Raw genomic sequence first — 12,273 nt, 5'->3', positions numbered from 1 at the left:
TCCCTTTTTTAAAAAAAATTTGACTATGTCTGAGCAGGCGGACTGTGTGTTGTTGTTTGCTTGTCTGTGGGCACAATACCTTTCGCCTCCTTCTCCAATTGGCAAGGGCAGTCACTCAGACATTGTACGGCAGGGCAGGTCTAGCTGAAGAGGAGTCACTGGGATGGGTTGTCTGTGGCACTTACTCCAGCCACCAGGGCGGGTCGGCAATCAGTGCAGGGCAGGTTCCAGTAGGCCATGCCTGTGCTGTTTGGTGGTGTGATGTTAAGCGCACAGTGCAGGTAGGCAGGATGTAGTGGGGAGATTGTTATGTGTGGAGCTAAGATGGGTATGGGAGAGAGGAGAGAGGAACAGGAGCCAAAAACATACAAACAAAGAGAAAAGAATGCTAGGGAGCTTGCCGTTGGAGTGGAGATATGAGAGACTATGAAATGGAGAAAAACAGAATGGGGAAGAGGAAGAAAAGAAAAGAAAAGAATGAATAAATAAAAATCAGAAAGGTTAAAGAACCGCAAAGTTCCCAGGGATCCCACCAGTGCAGCTATGAGGTCTGGGGAAGTCGCTCTCAGGTGTTGCAGTACAGCCTGACCAGGAGGCGTAGAGGCGTACAATGCCGGGTATTCAGGGAACAGAAAGAGAAGGAAGATATAGAGAGATGAGAAACTGAGTAATGAAGAAAGACAAAATGGGAAAAAGAGGGAAAAGAAAACAAAACAAATTAAAAAAAAAAAAAAAGAACAAGAAAAGCCCCCAAAAAAAACAGAAATAACAATGCAACGAAGAAAGAAATATCCTCAGGGATCCCTCTGCACGTCTCTGCAAGCTGAGGCGGTATTCTCCTTGCCACACAGCACTGCCTGGCCAGAAAGGGCTCCCAACTCAAGAAAAGGAAAGGAAACAAACAAACAATTCAAAACAAATGAATGAACAAAAGCCCCGGGATCCCACCAGCGTGGCAGCCCAGACCAGGAAGCAGCTCCACACTCGAACGGAGCTCCACTGCCCATCAGGAAGAAGCAAAGACAACGCATGGAGCCAGGCACCCAAACGAAAGTAGGGGGAGGTGTTGAGAGGCAAGGAAGGAATCAAAAGAAGCAGGAAAAAAAAGCAACACCAGCAGCCAACAAATGGCACCCAGAGAGACAGCCAGTGTGGGCCAGTGGAATCCAAGCAGCCGGCACTTCCCGGACAAGAGACCGTGTCTGCGGGAAGCAGAGGGGGCCGAGTGTGGGTGAAGGGTAGGGAGTGGAAAAGCGTATATCACAAATTACCAGAGCTCTGCAGCCCCTCAGGAAGAAGCAAAGATGGCGCACAGAGCCAGGTATTTGAGCGAAAGGAGGGGGAGCTGGTGAGAGGTAAGGAAGAAATCAAAAGAAGCAGAGAAAAGCAACACCCGCAGCCAACAAATGGCACCCAGAGAGCCAGCCCGTTCGGATGTGTGGGATCCAAGCAGCCGGTGTTTCCCGGACAAGAGATTGTGGCGGCAGGAAGCAGAGGAGGCCGAGTGGGGGTGAAGAAGGGTTGGGGGTGGGAAAGCAAATTACCGGTTGTTTTGTCTCCCGCTGGAAGCTCCGTGAAGCTGCTTTCTTGTACCCCCTGTTTGCTGGTCTCCAATAGGAGTCCAAGATGGCGGATCCGCGCTGTGTTAGCTGGTAGGGGACCTCTGCATGAATCTCTCCTCGCTCTCCATTCTCTGTCAGTTTTCTCACTCCATTTGGTGCTTGGCTGAGTTCTTTATCTCTTCATTTGATGTTTTAGGGTTTCAGGATTGTTGTTTTCTCTGTTCGGCTTAGTTTTTCAGATCTTTGCTGTGGAGGGATGGCATGGTGCTTCTGCCTAGAGCGCCATTTTGCAGGAAGTCCCATCATTTCTTCCTTTTGCTTTAGCTACTTTATGTTCAAGGGCAAGTTTCAGAGTCTCTTGTGACATTCGTTTTGGTCTTTTCTTTCTTTCCTGTCTTTTTAATGACCTCTTGCTTTCTTCATGTATGATATCCTTGATGTCATTCCACAACTAGTCTGGTCTTCAGTCATTAGTGTTCAACACGTCAAATCTATTCTTGAGGTGGTCTCTAAATTCAGGTGGGATATAGTCAAGGTCACACTTTGGCTCTTATGGACTTGTTCTGATTTTCTTCAACTTCAACTTCAACTTGCACATGAGCAATTGATGGTCTCTTCCACATTCGTCCCCTGGCCTTGTTCTGATCGATGATATTGATCTTTTCCATCATCTCTTTCCACAGATGTAGTCTATTTGATTCCTGTGTATTCCATGTGGTGAGGTCCACATGTATACTCGCCATTTATGTTTGTGAAAAAAACTATTTGCAATGAATAAGTCGTTGGTCTTGCAAAATTCTATCATGCGATCTCCGGCTTCATTTCCATCACCAAGGCCACATTTTCCAACTGCCAATCCTTCTTTGTTTCCAACTTTCACATTCCAATCACCAGTAATTATCAATGCATCCTGATTATATGTTTGATCAATTTCAGACTGCAGAAGTTAGTAAAAATCTTTAATTTCTTCATCTTTGGCCTGAGTGGTTGGTGTGTAAATTTGAATAATAGTCATATTAACTGGCCTTCCTTGTAGGCATACAGATATTATCCTATCACTGACAGAGTTGTACTTCACGATAGATCTTGAAATGTTCTTTTTGATAATATATGCAACACCACTCCTCTTCAATTTGTCATTCCCGGCATAGTAGACCATATGATTGTCCAATTTAAAATGGCCAGCTCACTAATGCCTAGGATATAGATCTTTCTGTGCTCCGTTTCATTTTTGGCGATTTCCAGTTTTCCTAGATTCATACTTCATACATTCCACGTTCCAATTATTAATGCATGTTTGCATCTGTTTCTTCTCATTTTGAGTCGTGCCACATCAGCAAATGAAGGTTCCCAAAAGCTTTACTCCATCCATGTTATTAAGGTCAGCTCTACTTTGAGGCGGTAGCTCTTCTCCAGTTGTATTCTGAGTGCCTTCCAACTTCAGGGGCTCATTTTCTGGCACTATATCAAACAATTTCCACTGCTACTTATAAAGTTTTCACTGGCCGATTTTTTCAGAAGTAGATCACCAGGTCCTTCCTTCTAGTCTGTCTTATTCTGGAAGCTCCGCTGAAATCTGTCCACCAAGGGTGACCCTGCTGGTATTTGAAATACTGGTAGCAAAGCTTCCAGCAACACTAATACTAATCAGGAAAAAAAAGAGCAAAGCCACAGATTACCAGTATCAGGCATGAAATAGTGGACATCACTACAGATTATATAAATATTAAAGGGTTGATAAGAGAATATTATGAACAAGTTTGTACCAATAAATACAACTTTGATGAAAAACCTGCCTCAAGAAGAATCAGATAATCTGAAGAGCCCAGCAAGTATTTTTAATTAGACTTTATGTTTTAGAGCAGTTTTAGTTTTACAGAAAAATTGTGCAGAAAGTACAGATTTACTATACACCCTCTCTACTCCCTGCACTCTCTAATAGTTTCTCCTATTATTAACATCTTGCTTTAGTGTGGTGCACTTGTTACAACTGATGAACCAATATTGATACATTATTATTAACTAAAGTCCATAGTTTATATTAGGGTTCACTCCTTGTGTACAATTTTATGGGGTTTGAGAAATGCATGGCATGTATCCACCAGTGCAGTATCATGCAGAATAATTTAATCTACTCTGCTCTGTACTCCATCTGCTTACATCCTTCCCTGCTCCCTGAATCCTTTGCCACCACTGATCTTTTTAATGTCTCTATAATTTTGCCTTTTCCAGAATGCTATATAGTTGGAATCACAGAGTATAGCTTTGCAGACTTTTTCTTTCACTTAACAATATACATTTAAGGTTCCTTCAAGTCTTAACAGTATCTTGATATCTCATTTCTTTTTGTCACTGAATAATACTCTGTTGTATGGATGTATCACAGCATGTATATCCATTCCCCTATTGAAGGGCATCTTGGTTCTTCCAATTTTTGGCAATTATGAATAAAGTATTATAAGCACTTATGTGTAGGTTTTTGTGTAGAAATACATTTTCACCTCATTTGGGTAAATACTTGGGAGTGCAATTGCTAGATCATATGGTAAGCCCATGTTTAGCATTGTTCAAGAGTCTGCCAGACCGTCTTTCAAAATGACTACATTTTTTGCATTCCTAGCAGCAGTGACTGAGAGTTCCTGTCATTTTACATTCTCGATAGCATTTGGTATTGTCAGTTTTTTGTATTTTCGACATTCTAATGGGTGTGTAGTGGCGACTCATTTTTGTTTTAATTTGTAATTCTCTAATGATATATGATGTTGAATATCTTTTCATATGCTTATTTGCCATCACTACATATTCCTTGGAGCCCTGGTGGTGCAGTGGTTAAGAGCAACGGCAAGCTACGGCAGCTAACCAGAAGGTGAGCAGTTCAAATCCATCAGCCACTCCTTGGAAACCCTATGGGGCAGTTCTACTCTGTCCTATAGGGTCGCTATTAGTCGGAATCGACTTGATGACAACTGGTTGTTGTTATGGGTTGTTATATATTCTTCGGTGAAGTCTGTTCAGATTATCTGCCCATTTTGTAATTGGAGCATTTTTTTTTATTGTTGCATTTTAATAGTTCTTTGCATATTTTGGTTACAAGTTGTAATCAGATTGTGGTATACAAATATCAGGTATGTGTTTCTCCCAGTCTGTGGCTTGATTTTTCTTTCTCTTAACAGTGTCTTTCATAGAGCAGAAGTTTTTTATTTTAATGCAGTCCAGCTTATCAATTTTTTCTTTCATAAATTTTGTTTTGATATTGTATCCCTATATCTATTTTTAGAAATTGAATTTGTAGTTTATAACATTCCAAAAAAGAAAACTCAAGGTCCAGATGGCTTCACTGGTAAATTCTACCAAGTATTTAAGGAAGAAATAAGACCAAGTCTACACAAACTCTTCCAGAAATTTGATGAGGAGGGAATATTTCCCAACTCATTCTATGATGGCAGAATTACGCTGATATCCAAACTAGACAAAGATGTTACCAAAAAAAGACCTATTTTTGAACATAGTTACAAAAATTCTGAACAATATTTTCATAAAACTAAAATCACAGTTGGAAGGCAGAAGTCATTACAGGCCCTCCCTTTAAAATAAAAGTATTGGACTAAATCACTAGATGTGTTCAAATTTGATCCATCCATAGTAATGTTTCTAAATATCCAGGCCCTTTTTTTCTTGTTAATAGGGATCATGGACTCTAAAGAAGCTTACTATTTTAATTCTAAACTTGAAGATTGTTGACTTCTGAGTAGCCCCATTTTATGATTCATTTCTACGTTTTAAAAAAGGTAATAAATATATTCCATCTACTGTATAAGAAAGGAGCCCTGTTGGCACAAATGTTAAGCACTTGGCTGCTAACTGAAAGGTTGGTGGTTTGAACACACCCAGCGGCTCTGTGGGGAAAGGCCTGGTGATCTTTTTCCATACAGATTATAGCCAAGAAAATCTTATGGGGTAGTTCTACTCTGTCACATGGGGTATCTATGAGTCAGAATTGACTCAATGGCACACAACAAGAACAACAACTATATAAGAATGTTATATTAGAAGTAGCTTGTCAAGATAGCTATGAAGGTGATCTGGTAGCCAGCCTCCAAGATGGCCCTCAATAAATCTTTAAGAAATTTATCAATCACTACGGGACAAATAGCAGACAAAGTTGCTAATGGAATGGAAACACAATAGCTGATTTCTGACCTCATTAGTCTAGGTGGCATTAGATAACAGAATAGCCTTAGAGTTTTTATTAACCCGAGAAGGTGGCGTCTGTGCCGCAGCAAATATTATTAGATTTGTTACCGTCAGGAATAAGTACATGGGCTAGAACACTAATGCGAGCAATAGTAATATTCTAAGTCTGTATCCTGTTAGTATTAGGCATAATAAAACTTATCTTCTATTGTCTTACACACTTGAAAGGCTTGGGCTAAAATGTTGATGCACACCGACTTTGCTCATTTCTGTAGTACAGTTGATGAGAACGTCATTGTTACATAAGATCCTTGTGAAGAACCAGATGGTATCTGGTGGAAAAACAGCACCATGAGTTTAAAGATGCCATGGCCACCATCTAAGGAGCCTGACTAAGTCCAGGTTTTGATTATCAATGTGTTATCTCCAATCTCTGATCAAAACGAGGGAGTGACTTAGGATTTAAAATTGGAGTCATTATTCCTTGTCCTTGAATATAAAGACTGTGACCCAGATGGAGCTGGACTCACAAGGACACATCAACTGGGCCCTGAGGTATAAAAACAACAACTAGGACAAGCTTGGAAAACATCTTTTAGGGAAGATTTTACATAAATAAATACTTAGAGCACAAAAGACCCACATATTTTCTACTCTTAGCTTTTTCTATTAGCATTTAGTAAATAATAAGATTGTTGGACCAATGAATACCCTCCAGACTGTCATTACTGAAGCTTGTACCAATGATAATTAAAAGAGACAGTTCAAAATGTAGAATCACAGTGATTTAGTAGGTATTAGCCATTCTTTGAGAAGGTGAAGCTTTTAATAATTTTACCCGTTTGTAATGTTAATATGTACCGATGATTCTGTAACATTCCTCAGACTCAGACAGATATAGCTATGGCAGCATGCTTGTCTGTTTCCCACTTTCGTCTATTCTGTAACATTCTTCGGAGTCAGGCAGACATGGCCCAGGCAGCATGCTTGTCTGTTTCCCACTTTTGCCTCTTGGAACATATGCCCAATAAAATATTCCTTCTTACTTTACTGTAACTTTGTGGTGATTTTACCCTAGGACACAAGAGAAAGTAAAGCATAATCTTTGACATTATTTGTTACATGAAGACATTGATTGGCTAAAAGACACAAGTGAAAGACATGGGGTCAAAGGAGGTGCTTCATGTTGGTTACAAAGCAAATGACATGATGAAAATTTTCAGAAGTGGACTATTAAAAGTTATCTTGCTCAGAGTGCCAATCTCTGAAGGAGATTGAGAACAAAGACTTTCCATCAGGGAACAAATACGTTTCCATGAGGTATTCACATTCTTTAGCCTGACTGCAAACAAACTTATTTCTTTAACAATAATAGGGGTTGGTTGCTAGGCAGCAAAGGTAGAGTCTGGGGGAAAGGTTACATTGAGCTCTTAGAGTTAACTCAGTCATTTTACAAATAGGTCGGATGCCTCTGTTTTGATTTTATCCCTTATCAATCCCAAGGGGAATAGAAAGCAATTGAAGGCTCCTAAAGGGAAATTGGCAAGATCTGGTTTATATTTTTGATCATCGTTTTGGCTACTGTGTGAGAAATAGTGAGTAGTCGATAGCGTGCCTCTTAACTATTTCTTCTCTTCCCGTCTTCTGGGGATACTGGCTCAAAACAATTGCTGGGCAGACCAGAATTTACAGGCCAGCTTCAAATCCGTCTCGCAAAACTGGAGTCAGAGTTCTACTCAGGGCATCCGGAACTTCTGTGGTTCCCGTTTCTCCGCAGCAGATGGCCCCACAGCCCAATTCCTGACCTGCCTCGGGTAATCCACCCGTTGCAGTGTGCGCCAGACGCCACCAGGCGACTCCTGGTGGCGATGTCTGAGTGAGACGGTCTGTTCCCTCCGAGCGGTCCTCTGTTAGCGCTGAAGTTGGAGAGCTGCGGAGAGCTGCTGGGCCATCGCGCTCGGGCTTCGGCTGAACCCGACGCTGGCCACTGCTCCCTCGGACTCTCAGCAGAGGCGTCTTAGGCCAGGAGGAGCTGGAGTTCTGCAGGACACCAGTCCGCCTGGGACTCTTCGCTCTGGGACCGCTCTGAGCTAGGTCCTTCGGAGACTTTCTGGATAGAAAGTCCCCGCGGGCGGGTCCCGGGCAGGCAGCGCTTTTAGGGATTACCCAACCAGAAAGGTGGGTCTTTGGGTTTCGTGAGAAGGAATGGAAGGGCAATCTGAACTAGGCTTTGGAGGGAACTGCCTGGAGGAACACGTGGGGAGAGAGGGGATAGTGAATGGAAAGTGGGTAATGTTGGAAAGCAGAGGGAACAGCCTTGACCGGTGTTAAGAGTCAGGGAACATATTGAGCGCGGGCTGCGTGGCTCAAGGCAAGGGAAGTGAAGCAAGTAGCTTGTTTGGGTGGAGAGTTGCCTAGGGAAGCAGAGCACTTAAGAGCCTCTTCTTTCCCCTCTCCAGCCTCCTCTTTTGTGGTGAGGTCACAGCCCCCCTAGAGCCCTCCCTCCTTTTGCCCCTCCCGTTCCCCGTCTCCTTCAGCCTGGAGGAACCAGAGGCACTCTGGGCTGGGAATGAGGCAGTAGCGGAGGATGAAGAAGTAGCCTGGGGGTCCGTGGAAAATGAGGCAGAAGCCCCTGCTGCAGCTGGTGCTGCTGCTGGCCCTGCCCAGGGTCCTGGGGGGAAAGGAGTGTCTGTCTCCGCCCTGTGAGTGCCACCAGGAGGACGACTTCAGAGTCACCTGCAAGGATATTCACCACATCCCCAGCCTTCCAGCCAGTACCGAGACTCTGTGAGTACCTGGGAGAGGAGAGGGTAGGACCCAGAGGCCAAGGGCAACTGGAAAGGTGGACAGAGTGCGCAAAAACAGCTTGGGAGAAGGCAAAGGGTGTGGGTGTGTTTAATGGGTAAAAAACTCCATCGCCCACACTTGGGAAGATATAATTGCTGACTCCTTAGTTATTCATAACGCAGGGAAAGGTTTTAAAAAAAAACCACTTTGGTACACGGTGAAAGTGAGAGTTATTCTAAGGAGCTGCTATTCTGCATTTTCCCCTTCTCTTAGCCCTGGCTGAATCTTAATTAAACTTCACATATTAGTAAGGTTAATAGCAACTCAAGACTGATCTTTTGAAACTTGAAATTTACTTTGAGTAATGAAAAATTGCAGAAATGTATTTCTCCTTTTAGTCTTTCTAGGTGAGAAATGATCTTAGCAATTCTGCTGATTCATCAAATAGTTGACAAAAATTTAATGAGGGGCTCCTTTTTAAATAAACACTTTATACAATGTGTAGAGTTACTTACTCAAATGAGAACTGTCCTCCCACTGATATGGTGCATCCAGACCTCCCCTTTGGGCTATACGCCTGGTAAAGGTACAAAGAGATAACATTTCATAGAATACACTTTTATCTGCATGTTAAATGGTACCAAATCAGAAACCTGATTTTCAGTAAGTTTTATATGTCAGTTCTTTAACAGAAATTTAAATCAATGACTATTTAAAGGATAATTGTAGTCAAGACCAAAGGACAAAAAAGCATTTTTGAGTGGTTAAAATTAAACAGAAAAAATAGTAAAACAACTGTTGTTGTTGTTAGGTAACCTCGAGTCTGTTTCGACTCATAGCCATCCTATATACAATAGAACGAAACACTGCCCAGACCTGTGCCATCCTCACAATTGTTGCTATACTGGAGCCCATTGTTGCAGCCACTGTGTCAGTCCACCTCGTTGAGGTTCTTCCTCTTTTTCGCTGACCCTCAAACTGACCAAGCATGATGTCCTTCTTCAGGGACTGGTCCCTCCTGATAACATGTTCAAAGTGCATGACATCATCACTTCTAAAGAGCATTCTGGCTGTACTTCTTCCAAGAGAGAGTTGTTCATTCTTCTGGCAGTCCGTGATATATTCAACATTCTTCACCAACACCATAATTCAAATGCATCAATTCTTCTTCAGCCTTCCTTATTCATTGTCCAGTTTTCTCATCCATATGAGGCAATTGAAAATATCATGGTTTGGGTCAGGCACACCTTAGTCCTCAAAGTACGTCTTTGGTTTTTAACACTTTAAAGAGATCTTTTGCAGCAGATTTGCACAGTGTACTATGGTATGTGATTTCTTGACTGCTGCTTCCATGGGGGTTGATTGTGGATCCAAGTAAAATGATGACAAATTCAATCTCTTCTCCGTTTGTCATGATTTTGTTTATTGGCCCCATTGTGAGGATTTTTGTTTTCTTTATTTTAAGGTGTAATTTATACTGAAAGCTGTAGTCTTTGATGTTCATCAGTAAGTGCTTTAAGTCCTCTTCACTGTCAGCAAGCAAGGTTGTGTCATCTGTATATGGTGGGTTGTTAATAAGTCTTCCTCCAATCCTGACATTATATTCTTCTTCATATAGTCCAGCTTCTTGGATTATTTGCTCAACATACAGACTGAATAGGTATGATGAAAGGATACAACCCTGACGCACACTTTTCATCATTTTAAACCATGCAGTATCCTCTTGTTCTAATCGAACAACAGCCTTTTGGTCTATGTACAAGTTCTTCATGAGCACACTTAAGTGTTCTGGAATTCCCATTCTTCGCAATGTTATCCAGAATTTGTTATGATCCACGTAGTTGAATGCCTTTGCATAGTCAATAAAACACAGGCAAACGTCTTTCCAGTATTCTCTGCATTCAGCCAAGATCCATCTGACATCAGCAATGATATCCCTGGTTCCACGTCTTCTTCCGAATCCAGTTTGCATTTCTGGCAGTTCCCTGTTGATGTACTGCTGCAATCATTTTTGAATTATCTTCAGCATAATTTTACTTCCATGCAGTGGCGTCACTAGGGTTGGTATCACCTAGTGCAGTAACTCATGGTGTCACATGCCCATGGACCTCCTCCTATACCAGACCATGCAGAGTCCTTCATAATGTTTTTTGTACTAATGTTACTCGTAAATCGTAATTCTCATATATCACTCCCTCTTTTGCTTTAATTACTATCTCATTCTCAAAAAAGTTGTTGATATAGGTTCACAAATACTAATTACCACAATGTTTTAGCTAAAACACCAGAAAATTTGACAAAATCCTTGACTATAAAAACACTGGCAGCAATGAAAACAACAGCACCTACTTGTAGCGCATGATTCAAAGCATAATTGTAATTAGGTAATAACGACAGCTCTGATCAGAAGGCATTAGAAGGTTTAAAAAGTAAAATAAGCATAGAGATTTAGCCTTGTAGGTGTACTGATACTGTAAGCTGTGCTTATGAAAAATGTTTTTGTTGTTATAACTAACGGATATTTTTATTCAAAAAATAATAAATTTCTGCTGAAACACTGAACAAAAATATTATGGACAGTCATTTGGTGACACCCCTCTGATAGTGTCACCCAGTGCAGTCTGCACACCACACACACCCCTAGTGACAACACTGCTTGCATGTGATATTAATTATGATATTGTTTGATAATTTCCGCATTTTGTTAGATCACCTTTCTTTGGAATAGGCATGTATATGGATCTCTTTCAGTTGGTTGGTCTGGTAGCCAAATTTCATGGCATAGACTAGTGAGAGCTTCCAGCCTTGCATCCATTTGTTGAAACATCTCAATTGGTATTCTGTCAATTCCTGGAGTCTTGTTTGTTGCCAATGCCTTCAGTGCAGCTTGGACTTCTTCCTTCAGTACCATTGGTTCCTGATCATATGCTACCTCCTGAAATGGTTGAACATCGACCAATTCTTTTTGGTACAGTAACTGTGTATTCCTTCCATCTTCTTTTGATGCTTCCTGAGTTGCTCAATTTTTTTATCCATAGAATCCTTCCATATTGCAACTTGAGGCTTTAATTTTTTCTTCAGTTCTTTCAGCTTGAGAAGAACCCAGCGTGTTCTTCTCTTTTGGTTTTCTAACTCGAGGTCTTTGCACTTTTGATTATAATACTTTACTTTGTCTTCTCAGGCTACCCTTTGAAATCTTCTCTTCAGCTCTTTTACTTCATCATTTCTTCCTTTCTCTTTAGCTACTCTACGTTCAAGAGAAAGTTTCAGAGCCTCTTCTGACATTCATTTTCGTCTTTTTTTTTCTTTTCTGTCTTTTTAATGACCTTTTACTTTCTTCATGTATGATGTCCTTAATGTCATGCCACAACTAATCTGGTCTTCTGTCATTAGTGTTCAATGTATTAAATCTATTCTTGAGATGGTCTCCGAATTCAGGTGGGATATACTCAAGGTCGTATTTTGGCTCTTGTGGACTTGTTTTAATTTCCTTCTACTTCAACTTGAACTTGCATATGAGGAATCGATGGTCTGTTCTGCAGTCGGCCCCTGGCCTTGTTCTAACTGATGATATTGAGCTTTTCTATCGTCTCTTTCCACAGATGTAGTCAGTTTGATTCCTGTGTATTCCATCTGTAGCCTTGGTGGCGCAGTGGTTAAGAGCTCGGCTGCTAACCAAAAGTTCAGCAGTTCAAACCCACCAGCCACTTCTTGGAAACCCTATAGGGCA

General features: G+C 41.4%; 1 protein-coding gene across 2 annotated transcripts in view; it reads left to right on the top strand.

Moving 5' to 3' along the window:
* The first annotated feature begins 8,273 nt into the window (after positions 1-8,273).
* The window catches only part of TSHR (thyroid stimulating hormone receptor), a 173,284-nt gene continuing 169,284 nt past the window's right edge, over positions 8,274-12,273 (top strand). The window contains exon 1 of one of the 2 annotated variants that reach the window (XM_004388084.1): positions 8,274-8,543. In XM_004388084.1, coding sequence (XP_004388141.1) covers positions 8,374-8,543 — 170 coding nt within the window. In that variant the 5' untranslated portion in view covers positions 8,274-8,373. The remainder of the gene's footprint in view (positions 8,544-12,273) is intronic. The other variant, XM_004388085.1, reaches the window with a different exon arrangement.

Source organism: Trichechus manatus, unplaced genomic scaffold (assembly GCF_000243295.1).
Source record: "Trichechus manatus latirostris isolate Lorelei unplaced genomic scaffold, TriManLat1.0 scaffold00206, whole genome shotgun sequence".
NCBI lineage: Eukaryota > Metazoa > Chordata > Mammalia > Sirenia > Trichechidae > Trichechus > Trichechus manatus.
The sequence above is the reverse complement of the archived record's forward strand: the minus strand, read 5'-3'. Positions and strand labels throughout refer to the sequence as shown.